General features: G+C 36.3%; 2 protein-coding genes and 1 pseudogene across 2 annotated transcripts; 2 read left to right on the top strand and 1 right to left on the bottom strand.

Moving 5' to 3' along the window:
- The first annotated feature begins 344 nt into the window (after positions 1 to 344).
- Positions 345 to 2,648, top strand: LOC148928560 (uncharacterized). Its single transcript, XM_089069540.1, has one exon. The coding sequence runs from the start codon at positions 570 to 572 to the stop codon at positions 2,451 to 2,453; it is 1,884 nt and encodes a 627-aa protein (XP_088925666.1). The 5' UTR covers positions 345 to 569; the 3' UTR covers positions 2,454 to 2,648.
- A 3,465-nt stretch (positions 2,649 to 6,113) lies between these two features.
- LOC125196894 (uncharacterized) lies at positions 6,114 to 9,851 on the bottom strand. Its single transcript, XM_048095554.2, has 6 exons — positions 9,544 to 9,851; positions 8,787 to 8,901; positions 7,913 to 8,593; positions 7,522 to 7,627; positions 6,948 to 7,002; positions 6,114 to 6,548 (listed from the first exon to the last, which is right to left on the bottom strand). The coding sequence occupies exons 1-5, from the start codon at positions 9,624 to 9,626 to the stop codon at positions 6,977 to 6,979; spliced, it is 1,011 nt and encodes a 336-aa protein (XP_047951511.2). The 5' UTR covers positions 9,627 to 9,851; the 3' UTR covers positions 6,114 to 6,548; positions 6,948 to 6,976.
- Positions 9,852 to 13,092: 3,241 nt separating this feature from the next.
- LOC125197167 (putative disease resistance protein RGA4) lies at positions 13,093 to 15,204 on the top strand (annotated as a pseudogene).
- The last annotated feature ends 1,959 nt before the right edge of the window (positions 15,205 to 17,163 follow it).

A 17,163-nucleotide genomic window follows, 5' to 3' on the forward strand; every position in this document is an offset into this window, starting at 1 on the left:
TACATTGCTTAGCCGGCACGAGATTTTAGGAGTTAATAGTTAAAGTGTTTAATTGGAGAGAAGGTGGGTGGAAGTATTAAAGTAGAGAGATAAAGAAAGATGAATATTTTAATACGAGTGAGAAAAAGTGATTGAGTGTATTAATTGGAGAGAGAAAGTTACCAAAAAAGGAAATGTGTCATCTTAGTTGGGACAGACTAAAAAGGAAAACGTGTCATCTTAAGCGGGACGGAGGGAGTACTTGTCTTTGTCGTGTTTGCAGTGGAAATGGAAATGACTAATATACCCTTCACTAAATCAGCAGTGGCTCTGTCGCCAAAAGTATATGCGTCACTTTATAAATCAGCAAAAGCTGAGGGACTTGTCTGCAAAAACCATCGCCAGATTCATTCATCTAATCTCCGATCTGCCGACGCAAATATCGTCGGAAAATCACCTAAATCCAGCTCCGAAGACTCCTCCGCCACTCCAATCCTCACATTTCGAATTCAAGATTCTCTCCCCGGGAAAAACCAAAACCCCAACCCCCGATTCTTAGTCTCCCCCAATCTGAACCGATCGATCCACGGATGTCGTGTTTAGCCCTAGCTCTTCAACCAGTAAATGGCCCCGACATACTTCTCCAGACTCGGGAATGGTTTCCTCCTTCCCGCGCGCTCGTGGCTCTCTCCTCCTTCCGCGGCACCCGTCACTCTTTCGCCAAGCAATCCGCCGATTCATCGGCCGATTCGCTCGGCGACGACCCGCTGGCTGCCTCATCCGGTCAGGTGATTGTCGGCGCTGAGTCTCGTTATCGAGTTGTGTACCGTCTAGTTAATTCAATTTACGTGCTAGGTGTTACTACGATTGATGATTTGCATAATAATGTGTTTGAGTGCATCCATATCGTTAATCAAGCGGTTTCGGTGATTGTGACTGCGTGCCGCGGCGTCGATGTGACGCCGGAGAAATTGGGGAAGAAATACGTGGAGGTGTACATGGCTTTGGATATTGTGTTGAGGGGCGTTAGTGGCATTAGGCTTGCGGCGATGCTGGCGTCGATGCACGGCGAGGGTATAGCGAAAATGGTGCATTCGGCTGTTCAGACTGAGAGTAAGATCCGTGGAGCGGATAGCTGGGTTAACGTGGAGCCGCAGGCGGTGGACCATGAGGCTAGCGTGGTGTCGTTTTCGCAGGCATCGTTTGAGCTGCCTGCGGAGACGTTGCAGGCTGGAGATGAGGTGGCTGCCACTTTGGCGATTATCCAACCGGTTGAGGAGAAGGAGTTGCCTAAGGTTGAGGAGACTGAGGTGGAGAAGGATCCGTTTGCGGCTAGTGATAGGATTGGTAAGCCAGAAGAAATGCTGATGGAAGGGTTTAAGAAGGATAAGGATACTGGCCTGTCAGATGTAAGCAAGGCGCTGGCAGGACTCGACGTGACTAGTCTGCCTCCAGCTGCAGCTACTGAGTCCACTCATATTGGCGTGGAAGGGTTCGAAGGGCAGTATGGCGGCATTGAGTTTTCTAATGATGGGTCGACGTTGCCAGAAGATTTTGAAGGTATTAATGATGCCTGGGGTGGCGGATTGGACGCATCTGAGTTTGTGGGTACTAAGAAGATTCCAAAGGACCAGGGGCTTGGTGGTTTGGAGCTTTTGGAGACCAGTGAGCCGCCATCTGCAACTGTCGCTAAAGGTGCTGCTGCTGGGGATAGGATTGAGGATATATTGGTGAAGAAGACTGAAATGAAGGGTCCAGAGATGTATATTGTTGAAGAGATAAGTGCAGAGTTTAGAGAATCATTGCTTGCTAGAGTGGGGTTGATGGGTGTTGTGTACCTTAAGACAGTGCCTTTTAAATCCCCTTCAGACGACAAGGAAACTGAGTTTTCGTTCAAGTTGGAAGGCGCAGAAGGTATTAAGAGATTTGCAGTGGAAGGCTCTAAGGTGAGCAGCCTAGGAAATGGTTTGTTTCATGTGAGGACGGCTACATCAGAGGAACCTATACCCATTGCAAAGTACAGCTTGCAACCTCGTATGACTCCATTGCCTTTGAGGGTTCGACTAGCTAAACGTCTCAGTGGAACGTTACTTTCTATTATGGTGCAGTATGTCTCAAATCCAGACTTGCCAGCTCCCTTGAACAATGTAACGATTGTTCTCAAATTGCCCGTTGACCCGACCCTTTTGAAAGTGACGCCTAAAGCAGTGTTGAACAGGTCCGAGAGAGAACTAAAATGGCATATTGATGAGATTCCACAGAAGGGAAATCCTGGTATACTCAAGGCAAGAATGCCAGTTGATATAGGCGAAGATGATGATGGATCGGAGCTTGATATCGTCGCTTATGTCAAGTTTTCTGCTCAAGGATATAGGTCTTTGTCTGGAATCTCACTAAGACCTGCTTCTGAGGGCAAGACAGAATTCTATGAGACTGACCACAGGTATGAAAGTGGGGTTTATGTGTGCAATTGAGAATGACAACTGGCCTCTGTGTATTGAGTTTGTACCATTTTATCTTATTTGATCAGTTTTTGGTGTATGGAAACTTTCTAGCATTCTTTGTGTGTATGTGTTCTGATTCACTGTTTTATACGACCAGTTGTACCTTTATATCTTTGTTCAAATGCTTGCTTTCAGCAGCTTAAAATGAAACTAAATTGATTTGTATTTCACTGTTCAAGTTGAAGCAATGTGCTGTTTACACATGATTTTATAACACAGTAAAGATATAGAGATGTTTCTGGTGAATATTCTAGGGTAGCTAATTTATTGACTACTCTTTAGCAATGTGCAAAGAATTTGTAGAAACTGTTTCACATTTTGATCAATGTGGGATAAGCTTCTCTTCTTTGGCGAACTTGATCAGTCAACCCTTATAGCCAAGAATCATTTATCGCTAAGGTCATGTTTGGTTGGCAGGATTCTGGCTGGGAAAGTAATCTGATTCCTTAAATTTTAAATTCATGTGTTTGTTTGGATTTTTAATCAAACTGGAAAAGTAATTAGAATCCGAGAACAAGGAAAGTTAGTACAACTTTCCAGGATTCTGAATCCTAGCTTTTCTTAGGTATTCTTTTTTCTAGTTTTAGGATTCTTACATATTTAATGCAAAATAGTATAGTTTTTTTTAATTATTATTATTAGTAATTATAATGTTTTAAAAATAATTTAAAATTATAAATCATACTCCTTAATTTCACTATAGTAAATAATTATAATTAAAATTATCATAATTATAACTATATTTTATAATAATTCATGATAGTAGTTAATAATTTATTAAATAGTTAAAATATAATTATACAATATAACGCGTAATAAATAATAATAATTATATTTTATAAATTAATAATTAATCAACAAAGTCATAGTGCAATTTTAATTTATAAATTTTTTTCAATTATAATATCCATAAATATTATAATTATAATATAATAATTATTATATTTATTATTATAATAAATGAGTATAATACTTCATGTAACTACAGTTATAATTATAATTATATTTTATATATTGTGATGAATAATTCATATTTAAACTATACATCGTAATAAAAACATAATAATATAATTATTATTATTTGTAATTAATAATTTATTAAAATTTTATATTATTATTCTTTTTTATAAATAAAAAAATAATGAGTGTATTTTTAGTTTGGTGTTTAAATCATATATAAATTTAAAATCTTGATATTTTTCAAACACAGGAAAGTAAAGTTACTAGGAATCATATTCTCAGGATTCATTTTCCAAGAAATCATTTTCCTTGCCAACTTTACTTTTCCGCCAACCAAACATGGCCTAAAGGAAAAGATAATCATCTGCATTGTAAATTCAGATAAATAAAAAATCTGAGTTCTTGTACAAAGTCTAAAATGTGTTTACTACTATGTTTTCTAACCTTGCAACTTGGAGGTGTAAAAATTAGAAAATAACTTACAAATATAGGTGCCGTTTGTCATGACACATTATTATATAATTATTCATCTAAGATTAAGTTGTGAGATTATTTTAATTGAAGGGGGTGAATTTTAGTTGGAAAAGGTGCCTGTGACTTGGCTAATTTTAGTTGGAAAAGGTTCCTATGATTTGGATAATTTTAGTTGAAATGGATGACTATGACCTATTATCATAGGATTTTCCATTTAGGAAAAATTATGAGATTCAATTTCTATGAACCAAACATATAAGTAGTATTTAATCATGAGATACAACTTTCGAACGAAACAACCCATAGTGTTTGTTATTACCCCCTCCGTCCCAAGGAAGATGACCCCTTCCTTGAGTGGCACGAGAATTTATGCAAATTTATTTTATGCGTGGTGAAGAGAGTAGAGTAAGAGATGGAGAATAAAGTAGAGAGAAATGTGTTTCCATATATAGTAAAATGGGTAATTTTGGTTGGGACAAACCAAAATGAAAAATGTATCATCTTTTGTGGGACGGAAGGAGTACAAAATAAGGATCCTTTTGAACTACTCCCTTCGTCCCACAAAAGATGTCACACTTTCTCTCTTACATGAATATAAAACTTATATTTACTCTCTCCATTTAACACACAAAACAAAACCTCCTAAAATCCCGTGCCGTCCCACAAGTGTGACATCTTTTGTGGAACGGAGGGAGTACAATATCCTTGTTTATTTAGTTTTTAAAGAGAGTAAAGTACTATTTTGGTCCTAAACATATGGCCAATTTATGATTTTGGTCCAAAACATTCACTTTTTGAAAATCGAATCCAAAACATATGAAAATGCTGTCGAATAGGTCCTTTCTTTGACGGTTTCCGTCAACTGTGACGGTCAACCGTCATTTAGCCCAGTTTTGACCCAATTAGCTGACTACTGTAGTTAATTAGATTTTTTTTTTCGGATTGTTGAATGAAAATTTTGTAAATGTTAAATGAAAATTCTGAAAATTGGGTAGTATAATCGTTTTTTCCAACACTTCATTTCATTCAAATTTCTTCCCCCCTTTCTCCCGCTCCTTCTTCTTCTCCCCTCAAGAACCCTAATTTTTAATCTCCATCTTTGCAACAACCAAACACCTTCGAACATGGGGTGTTCGATGTGCAGTCGGGACTCCGTCGACAGCGACAGCGTTCGTGACTTCAAAGACCTCCGATTTAGCTACGCTTTCTGCTACTGTAAGAAGACTGCGAAGACCTCTAATTGAACCAATAAATGGGCAACAAAATACAATACAAAGTGGTCCTTCATATTCATTTTCTAAGTCGAATTGGTCTCGAACATTTACACGATAAAAAAGGCATTGTTATAGGTACTGAATCTATCTTAACACCAACAAAACTCAAACACAACCACAGCTAGTGTCGAATTACACCAACAAAACTAAAAAATCGGGGTTGCTTTCTAGGGAAGCTCGAGGGTCACCGTCTGAAGAACTAGGGTTCAATGTCCGCCTTGTTTCTTCTTCGACGTGAGAGCTAGGGTTAGAACCCACAAATCCCGACGCCGACGATGACCCTTGTTCGTTGCCTTGTTTGTTTTGCTTCGACGAATCAACTGATGGACCATCTTCGATGTCAGGCGGATGTCCATGTTTGGACTTCCTCTTCCTCGCATATGCTTTTTTCACATCGACGAGATCGTCGATGAAACGGGAGTTAGGGTAGGGCGACTTCCACCTCATGGAAACCAACAATAATCGGTCAGAATCGGGCTGTTCTTGGTCGGAATCCTAAACTAGGGCTCTTGTTCTTAGGAGAGTGAAGAGAGAGAAGATAGAAAAGAGAGAGAGCTACAGCTCATGTCCACTTAGTCATATTTTAGGTGAGTTTTGGAAGAGTTTCTTTACATATTCAAAATATTAAATATTGAATTATTTAGCAAAATAATTAACATAATATTAAGCTACTAATAATCTCATATTAAGTCTAATCGGGTCAAAATTGGGCTAAATGACGGTTGACTGTCACAGTTGACGGAAACCGTAAAAAAAGGACCTATTCAACAACATTTTCATATGTTTTGGACTCGATTTTCAAAAAATGAATGTTTTGGACCAAAATCATAAATTGGTCATATGTTTAAGACCAAAACAGTACTATACTCTTTTAAAGAATAACTCAATGTATATATGGATGTATTGAGATTATAAGATATCCTTTTCTGAAGAAATCACATACCTTATGTAATATAAGCACAATCAATCCACAAATATTGGTTTCAGAAATAGGAGAGAGAGAGAATGATAAAGTTGATTGTAAACTCAAGGCTGTCTAAATCAAACAACCTATCTACAAACAATTATCACAATTAAGGATGTCTTGTCTGCATCAATCAATAAGAAGCATTTACACGCTTTCATTGTGAACTCAAGGCTGAAGAACATCACACCACCACTTTGCACACGACTATACAACAGCCGTCTCAGAAGTTCGTTTTCTGTCCAAGATCGGATGCTGCATGTTTTACAATCTATATTCTCGGAGATATGCCTCTGAGAGGTACCTCAAACTGGGAAATCTCGGACCTCCATGTTTATCCACAGTTGAACTAAAGAAGCCGTCCCTAGCCCATCACTATTCCTACTCCATGACCTGTATGCAGGGTGCAGTCATTGTTTAATTATGTTTTGCTTAAAAGAACAACATGATTCAGTCATGAAATATTCACAATTCACAAAAGGTGTAAGAGTCAAAACAATCTGGTATGTCTGTTTTGCTACAAATTGAAAAAAGTGGTGCTACTATTGCAACGATTTTAAAACATGTCAAAAACCAAAATCAAGTCAATTTTCATCATTTTCTTTAGCAATTAACCCAATTTATTGATAAACACAAGGGGGTTAAGTCCAGGGTTCCATGCACAATTTCAGGAACTTGGTGCAAATTACCCTTTCGGGTCACACACAGATGATTTCCTTCCATCAATGGATAATTAACCTCAGATTCGTCAAACTACCATAGCATACAAAAGTTTTAAAACTGTACACATACCTCTATTAGACATGGTACTTCAGCAAGGCTTAAGTTGAGTGGAGCACGAAGGGGACTGCATGAATAACAGACGAGTCAGTGTGGTTTCTATTATCAAATTTTGCCTCAAACATTTAACTAACTAACAGAATGAAAGCTCTATGCATCTTATACTTTATAAAAGTTAAAATATGTCAATAAAGGGGTTATCGACTTTAATCATGCAAGTAAGGAGCGTCTATTACTAGTTGCTTTTGCCTTCTGCTAAAATATGTCACCTTTTGTATGTTTCCACTGGGATACATTTTATAAGAACAATACGACTAATCATAATTTTATCAAGCTTCGTCGATTACATAGATCCCCTCTTCAAATTTTACACTAGCATTATCAAGTAAGGCTTGGATTGGCTGAGATTAGTTACGGCTTCATGTATGGAGCTAGAGGCGGATGAAGCTTCTATTTAATGGACGACAATACAATATAATATCGTCTAAAGAGTGATGTACATACATTTCCATATTTTCTATGTGTATCATTCAACAGTTTCGCCATGAGCACTATCTATAGAAGTTTATATAAATAACAAGCTCACCAAATAAAAAAATGGTTAGCATCAAAGCGAGTACGAAACGTATGGATTTAACCGGCACCCCTGGTGATAGATGTTGTCTTTGATTTCCCTGGCGTCCGCAAAAGTGCTGCAAGACAGTGAACATATTTCAAGTAATTATAGCATTTCAAAAATATTTGACAGTCAAAATGGCATTGATTTCTATGGAGAACATCCATCTATCTCATAAGAAAATGTTCATATTACTAATAAATAAGGAATGAAAATTCTTTTGTGGTTTGAAGGAAACAGAGCCATTTAAGAACCATGTTAAAAAGACATGCCAAATAAAGCATTCTACAAAATGATATCTTCGACTAGCTCCTTATCATTCTTATAAAGTAAAAAATGAGATATGACCATTGGGACTTACATTATTTATCCAATTTATCAATTTCATTTGAGTGTGGCTTTTCACTTCTTTAGCTCTACAAAATATATCACCCCTTGACTTCCAAATCAAATGTTTTGAACCTTCCTCTTTAGGCATTGCTTCATTTAATTCATTGGTTTCTGTATCATCCATATCAACAACAATCTCCAAAGCGTTTCTGTCTGGCGAACTCCAGGCTTTTAGATTACTAATACTTTGATCAGCTCGGTTGCTGATTTCATTCTCTGTGTCACGAACTTTTCTCTCCTGTAGCTCAGTGGAGCAGTTTATATCCTTAACACCTGCAGGAACTCCTTCCCAACCCTGATTTTTTTGGATTTTGGTACTTACTGGAGAACCAAGACTGTTTAGTTCCTCTATATTACTTTTACAAAGTGAGTTAGTGACTGGTGATCCCACATTTATACGACCATCTTTGATCGTCTGTGATGTCCCTGGAGTTCCGGACAGAAAATGAGCTAAGTCATCAGATTCTTCCTTGTCCAAATCCACCCACTGAAATGGTTTTTTCCCTTCAACTTTCAGTGACACATTCAATGCTGTTTCAACACGATAAATTTGGTCCTCTATGGCAGAAACAAATTCCCTATGCCGGGTGATTGTAATATCATCACCCTTATTTCTGTAGCTTTGACAAACAGCTCTTTCAAACTCTTCCAACTATATAGTAACAAAGAAGATTTCGAGAAATAAAAATTGGATCAGATATATAATGGCATTCAACAATCAAACACTATCACCAAAATGACATTAAATTGTCCAACCAAAACAACAAATAAAAAGGGGAAAATAATCACCATGTAGAATACTTTACGAAATCAACGAAAGATACAAAAACAAAAAAGTATCTGACCTGCCATTTTGCAGTGCGTAAAGCCATCAGCAGCTCTCTATTAAGCTTATCTAAATGCTGTGATACCAACCCTTCTTTCCTTGATTTGAGCCATGCCCTATAAGCCGATTCCATTCTGCCAAAAGAAATAAATAAAATGGAATGCAGTTCTTTACCAGTAATTTTTCTGTTTACTTTATTTTTATCATACAAATAGCAAGAACAATAATGATATACACTTGTTATTCATTTTATAACTAAATCCAGCTCCCTTTCGAGTGAGCAGCCCCTATCCACCCCACCCCAACAGCTGAGCAGAGATACATTGTTCAGAATAGGAAAAGAGAAACTATTTCATGCTTATATCAATGAAAATTTCCACTTATTGTTTTATTCAGTTGTTGAAAAAGAATTTCAACCAACAACAGCTCACCTAACTGAACTAATATTATCTCCAACCAAAACAATTATGTGATTCAGGAAAAATAATTGAAATAAATCAAAGCTAAATAAAGAAGAAGAATATGTATGAGGTAATTTCCAGAATCTGGCTAAAACCAAAACCACAAACCCCATCACAGAAAAATAAAAATGAAAGAAAAGTAAAATCAGTGACAAATTGCGCAAGCATTCAAGAAATAAAGGACTAAACTTTACAAGATACAGTAAAAGATCCCGCAAGATAAACAAAACTCAGATCATTATACCAGTAAAAAAGGAGAAGAAATGGGAAATGGTCGGAATAATTAAGCTGAATTACACACACACACACACTTACATATCGGCAGATTGCTGAACCTCCTCAGCTGCAGAAAAGAAGGTATCTTTTTGCCATAAATCAAAGCTATTTACGACCAACATCTTTCTCTCTCAGCAAAAATTAACAAACAACAGCACCTGCAGAGCAAATTAATAGTATTACGAATGATTGTTTGATTGTGTAGTGTTTGTCTCTTCACAGAATGTCGGAGATTGTCTCCACGCTACTCTTCTTTAACGAGGGGAGGCAGAGAAGAGAGAGAGAGAGACGTATGAAGGATTCTCAGTTCTTTAAGCTTTAGCTTTATCTTTTGTTGAAGCAAGTTCTATCTGCGAAATTATTATTTGGGTGAGTCTCTGTTTATTAATTTATATTTATTGAAAGTGACATTTTTTCGCATTAAATATGTTTTCTTCGAAAAATAGATTAATCCTATCTCTGTTGACTCTTAATATGAAAAAAGGTTCATTTAGATTATAATTAATGCTAATGGTAATAATTAGGTGTAAGCAGCTGTGTTTTCTGAAACATAGTCCTATTGGATGCCAACCTTTTTATCTGCATTTTCGAGTAGATGGATCAGGTGTCTCCAGCGGCGCTCCTCCCTCTCGCCCTTCCCATGCCATGTTAGCACTAGCCCCTCCCATTTCACTGCCACATCACTCGCCCTTCTCACTGCACTAGCCCTTTCCATTCGCCCCTCCCACTAGCCCTTCCCACAATTAAATTAATTTACAATTAAATTAAAATGCACGGAATTAAAATTCGACACAAATACGAACGGGAAATACAAGTGGTGTGAATGAAATGACGTTGGAGGAGCCCTATTTATAGAGTTTTTTTTTTTTTAAAAAAAAAAAACTTAAAATGTCGGACGTCCGAGTGGGACGGGCGACCTTCGCCACAGTGGCGCCCGTCAGGTCGCCCGTCCCCGACGGACGAACGGGAAGGGCACCGTTGGAGACACCCTTACAAGCAGATTTTTTATGGAGAAAAAAGATAAATTTATCTAAAATGTACCTCTTGATTAAATTCTAATTTTATTATTTTAGCGACATAATATAATGACTAATTTATACACTATCATTTTTAAGAATTTTTTTATTAATTTATATTCTGAATTAATTAAAGCAGTATTAACATACATACTATACAATTAAATTACTATATACAATTATAAAATAATTACATAACTATATTTTGTACTAGTAGGAGTACTATATATAATTCAAATATTTTTTTTAAATTAATCATTTTATAGTTTAATTTATTCTTTTAATTTTATTTTTCTGCTATTCTTTCATAGCTTGTTTCTTATTTCGTTAAATTTTCTAAAACAAATCATCATGAGGTATAAATAGTCACAGTAACAGTTGAATCATTTATCTCAATATCTGAAAAATTAAACTATAAAAAAACTAAGAATTACCCTTATCGAAATTACATTATAAAATACTAATGATAAAGTATTTCCCTTTTGTATTATTTCCCTTGTGTTATTTTTCCTAGATCATTTAATATCCAAAAATAGATCGTTATGTGAATATTTTTTATTTTAATTAATTTTAGAGATGAGTATTTTTATATTAATGAAATATTAATCATTATTTCTTCCTTAACTATCTGGAAGGTGATAAGTAAACTGAAAATTCAATTGAAATAGAAATATTCTATTATTTTCGGAAATTATGAAAATGATAAAACTATCTCAATCTCAATTATGTAAATTTATGACTACCTTTTTTGATAATGTAATTGATCATTGGAATCCAATTCTAACGTCTTACTTAAAAATATTTGGATCAGTTGAACGATTTCCAAATGATACATTGTCATCTCATCTATAAGTCAAATTAAAATAAATACAATTTTGCATTAATGAAACATGCAATGTTTGGATTGGAAATTTAATGCATAGTTTGGAGGATGAGTCACACCAGCACCCTGCTTTAACAGTAAACAAATAACAACCATCCAATATCTCAGTCGGTATCTCACTGAGATTTAGTGGTCACGAAAGTTTTAACTAAATTAGAGTGCACATAAAATCCAATTAATATAATTGCTATGGCTAAGACCCCTTTCGAGAATTAGTAGTAAGAGGTATATTTCCACATTTTGGTAGAAACAATAACTCTAGCTCAGTTAATCCGTCCTATGTCTCAATTTAACCCTGTACAAATTTTAAAAAATTATAATAGAAAGTAGGTTGAAAAAATTAGTACTATAATATAAGTCATATTTTTATATAAATTTATATTAGTAATAATAAAATGTGAATAAAAATGAGTTAATGTAATTTAGAGTCCACTTGCTGAAAATGATAAAAATAAAATAAAATAATTAATATGGATCAGAGCAATATGAAAAATTAAGACACTTAGTGGAGGACAAGAGGAATATTTAATGGAGCAGTGCAACAAAAAAAAAATTGCCACTGACTTCATGACAAATTAAACATATCGGAAGATTGATTTATTCATTCCACTGACTTCACATATGAAAATTCTTTATCCAAATTAATCAGACGACAGCCTAAATAATTTTCAGAGTGATATGCTGCAGACGTCATTTTACACATGAAGCAATAAACAAAGCCAAATCAAGCAACCACCACCATGAGAGAGTTGAAATCAAGGGAAGCTAAATCAAGATTACTACTAACAATCTAACATGGCACCTGCTGCTACTACACTCTCTGCTTGCACACACCACATTCTAACATCTTACAGCCTGAATCGCACGATGCCAAGATCGAACACATAATTTTTCTCTGCAAGCTTTTGAACTCCGTTGCAAGCTTAACGTCCCAACCTGCACAAACAAGACGTCTCTATCAAGATCGAGTTTTTAGCACGCAACATCTTGCACGTAGTCAAATGAGAGATACAGGGACGGATCCAGGAATGTAAATAGAAGGGGGCAAAATTATATGTACAGATAATTTGAGAATTTAAGAAGGGGCAAGTATAAAGAAATTTTACAAATTTTGCAAAATTATTAAATAAAATAATATATATCAATATATTTGAGAAGGGGCATTTGCCCCATCTAGTAATACACTACATCCGTCCCTGGAGAGATACCTGTCTTCTTCATTTTCGTCACTGAGAGCTTCCATCATTCCTTCAAACGTGGAGCTCAGTTGCACAATTTCCAAACCAAACATTCTACACTCCCTCTCTCCCTAAAAATTTATCATTTATTTTTATTTTATTTCTTATTAAAAATTTTTCATCTTTCACTTTTACTTTTCATTTTTGACGAAGAAGTCTACAATTCTCATTCAAATTATATTATAAAACTAATAATATCCATATGTCGATCATACATGTAGTAACTCATATAGTGGACGGAAAGAATATAGCATTTCAAACTATTGACATTTTATGAAAAAATGCCTTTCTTGGAATTGCAAATGGATACTGTGGGCCCAATACGATATAACTTATCGCTTTCCACATGTTTGAAATAGCTATCATGAAACAGTAACTTTAATCATTGAGGAATGTTAATAATCCTGCTCACTTGATAGTATCCACTGAAATCAAACACTGAATCTTGATAGCAAAATCAATGGCAGCCTACGCAGCACTTGTTTCTCTCATGAATGATTTGGAGCTCATTCCTAATCAGTAATCACTCCACTCAGTAATCACTCCACCCATTCCTTTTCTTTTGAAATCAAACAGATTACATCTCTTTCCCAAATTGTCAATTTCTTAATCGATTTCCTTGAAACCTCTGATTCTCATGGAGAAGCTGCACAATCATTAGAGAGCCGAATCACATCCGCGACTCATAAAGCTCAAGATGTTGTCGAATCACACGTAGTCGACCAAATCCTAGCTGGCTCTACTCTTGTTGGTGGTAAATCAAGGCTTAATTATTTCTTTCTTGATCTTCAGAAAGCAATCGACGGTATGAACTTTGTCAAAAGGAAGGTGATGCAGTTCAAACCGAAAAGTGACTCAAAAGCGGCGTATTCAGCACCGAATTCATCAGCGCCTCTGAACTCCGGGAAGAATCACATGGTGGGATGTGATGATGTTGTTCTAAGGCTTGTGGAAATGCTCGTTGGAGAACCTTCCAGCCGGAGAGTCATCCCCGTCGTTGGCATACCACTCTCGCTAGAAATGTTTACGAGCATTCACTAATTCACCACCACTTTGATATTCGCCTTTGGGCTGCAATATCTCAAGATTATAGCGTACAAAATATTCTTGTTAAACTATTGTTTGGAGAAAATTCAACCTCCACCACTGGTGGAAATTTTGGGGAATTGGGAACAGAGTTGCATAAAATGTTATGGGGTAGAAGGTATTTGGTTGTGTTAGATGATATGTGGAGTATTGAAGCTTGGGAGGAGATACAAATGTTTTTGCCAGATAATGGCGATGGAAGTTGTGTTATTGTAACAACTCGGTTGTTTAACTTGGCCACTTCTCTGAGTTGTTCCCCTTTCAAGATGAGGTTTTTAGGTAATGATAAAAGTTGGGAGCTGTTTTGTGGAAAGGTGTTTGGAGATGAATATTGCCCTATTGAATTAGAGGAGATTGGGAAAAAGATAGTTGAAAGATGCGGAGGACTTCCACTGTCAATTGTTGTAATTGGGGGGCATCTTAAAAAATCATCTAGGGAGATTGAATATTGGGAGAAAGTTGCTAGTTTCATAAATCCAATTTCGAGTATAGGGGCAGATGCCGATGATCAATGCTTGAAAATAATAAGTTTGAGTTATGAGCACCTCCCTGCTTGGGAGATGCCGCAACTTAGGCATCTCGAGTTCAAGAGATTCTATCTTCCTTATCCTATTCCCAATGATCAAGAAGAAGAATGCATTGTCTTGCGGAACCTACACATACTTAAAGGAGTGGAGAACTTGAGATTGACACACAAGGTTTGCAACAGGATGCCAAACGTCAAAGTATTATCACTATTGTATGATGATGACCATTTCTCTTGTTGTGAAGCAAGCTCATATTATTGCTCTCAAAATCTTGGCCGTTTCAACATACTGGAATCACTAGAGTGTAAATTTGGGAACGGTGTTGTTTTAAGCTTCACATGTCCAACTTCACTTACGGAGTTGTGGTTACAGGATTGCCATCTTCAGTGGGAAGGTCTAAGTATGACAATTGCATCATTGCCTCATCTTCGATCTTTACGATTGGGCAAGCTGGAAGGATCCGAATGGAACCTTGTTGATGAGGAATTTTCCAGTCTTGAGTTTTTGGAGATTTCACGTTGTGAAGATTTGATTTATTGGAATGCAAATAACTCCCATTTTCCAATACTCAAGTTTCTTGATATTTTGGAATTACCCAAATTGGGTGAGATCCCTTTTGATATTGGAGAAGTACCAACACTCGAAGCTTTTAGATTGGAAGGCTGTAGCATGCGTCTTGCCATGTCGGCATGAGGATACTGATGGAACAAGAGAGTCTTGACAATCACCAGCTTCAACTCCATGTGCGTATTCCGACTGTGGAACAAGCAAACAAATTTCGTAAAACGGTGAGAAAACAGGGTCTAACAACCAATAGACTTCATGTTTACACTCGCCGGGATTAAGGCCTCCTGTGTAGTTCGTAACAAGTAGTACGATTTTAGAATAGAATATGACATTGTTCTTGTTTCTGTAACATCTTTGGCAATCTGAAAGAGCACGTTTCGTGTCTGAGCATTCACCATCTAAACAAGAATACTGCTCGCGTGGAGATTTTGCGGCATTTTGTAGTTAAGGGTGGATTTGGCAAATTGGCCGGTCGTTGTGGTTGAGTTTATTGAATACATTGTCTTTGGTTTCACCTTATTCACATGGGAGCAAGATTGAGTGGAGAGCGGCGATGAGCGGTGTGAGCCATCGTCAGTGATGGTGTGAGGTGCGCCGACCTTTTCACCTTTAGGAAAAGTTTGACGGAAGGAAGAAGAAGCGAGTGAGAAAAGAAAATTAGAAAGAAAATGATAGGAAAGATATAGATGCTAATTTTTGTACATCGTCTTGATTTTCCAACTTGATTTAGCCAGAATCCTAAATCGTGAGAAATTGACTAGAAAGTCAAAGTTCATAATCTTTTCATCACATTTCAAGATTTTAGCCACTACTAATAATAACATAAAAATCCTACGGCCTGTCCAATTTACTCATAACTTGCTGACAATGACGGATCCAGGAATTGAATTTCATGGAATCGACAACAATAGAAAATAATAATAAATACTCTCCTCATCCCTCTGTAGAGACATTTCATTTTGAGCACTCGTTTTTAAAAAAATATTATTAATAAATAGTTAAAATGGAGGGAGTTAATAATATAAAGAAAAGTCTTCTCTATATCATTTTCTCTTTTATTTTAATTTTTCTCTACTTTAATTATCATCTTTTTGAAATGAGTGTTGAAAATGAATCGTCTCTACATAGGGACGGAGGGAGTAGTTTCTTTTCTAACTTAATTTTTTGTTTTGAAAGTATTTATTTTTTTAAGATAATCACTTTGATATCAATAATTTAGAATAAATAAATTAATTAAATAAAAGTTATAAATTATTTACGCCATTTAATTAATCAAATTGCTTGAATGAAAATTTAAAATGTCTTTTTTCCTTGTAAATAAGTCTGAACTCTCCATCTCCGTCTCCCTCTCTCTTCTATTCACTTTTATTTCCGGCAAAGGGGGAAGAATTGCGGGGGGAGATTCACCGCTCAGGATCAAAGCGGAGCTCTGTGGGGTCGAAGGTGGAGTTGCACCGAATATCGGAGGTTTAGGAATGGAGTTTCTGGCAACGCTCTTTGGACGAAGGTGGGGTCAGTCGATCCCACCTGGGTCTGTCTCTGTAATCCTAGGGCTAGCTCGAATAGCCCGTCAATCAATTCGAACCAACTCAAACAGACCAGTTGTAATTTGGGATTATAAAGTTCAACCTTTATCCTTAATTTTTATCAACTTACTACTAACTAGTTCTACGAGTATTTAACATAACAAAAAAAAATGGCAGAAAGCACGCACCGTGCAAGACAAAATAATCCTATTTTAGGTGTGAGAGCATCCACAATGGGGCGGACGATGCATCGTCTCCTCCATTGCAGCAACCCGCCCTAAGCCCATTCCTTAGTCCGCGGACTATGCACACATTTTTGCATAGTCCGCCCCATTGCAGGGGGGAGGGACTATAGGGCGGACTATGGACACATTTTTCTTTTTTTTTTCTTTTTTTTTATATTTTCTTCTATATATATCACTAATTTTTTTACTTCATTTCACACATTTCACTTTACTCTCTTCCACATCTCAATTTCTCTCTAAATTCAATAATGAATTCCGACGATTTCCATATTTGCAAGCATAAAATATAAAAAATAAAAATAAATACTAACAATAGGATATGCCTTTAATTTGTGGTGTTTTTATATTTTTATTCTTGCTAATTGATATATTTGCAAACATAAAAAATAGGATTAATGAATTTTTGTAGTGAATAATAAGTAAAATGCTTAGGGCGGACTACAGTCCGCCCCATTGCAAATGGAAGAGGCGGAGGATAAAATGCTGACGTGGTTGTGTATAGGACGGGGCTTAGGGCGTCGTATAGTCCGCCCCATTGTGGATTGCCTGATCATGATAAATTAAACAGTAC

This window comes from Salvia hispanica, chromosome 4 (assembly GCF_029641045.1).
Source record: "Salvia hispanica isolate PSC_SH4W2 chromosome 4, Shi_PSC_v1, whole genome shotgun sequence".
NCBI classification, from domain to species: Eukaryota; Viridiplantae; Streptophyta; class Magnoliopsida; order Lamiales; family Lamiaceae; genus Salvia; species Salvia hispanica.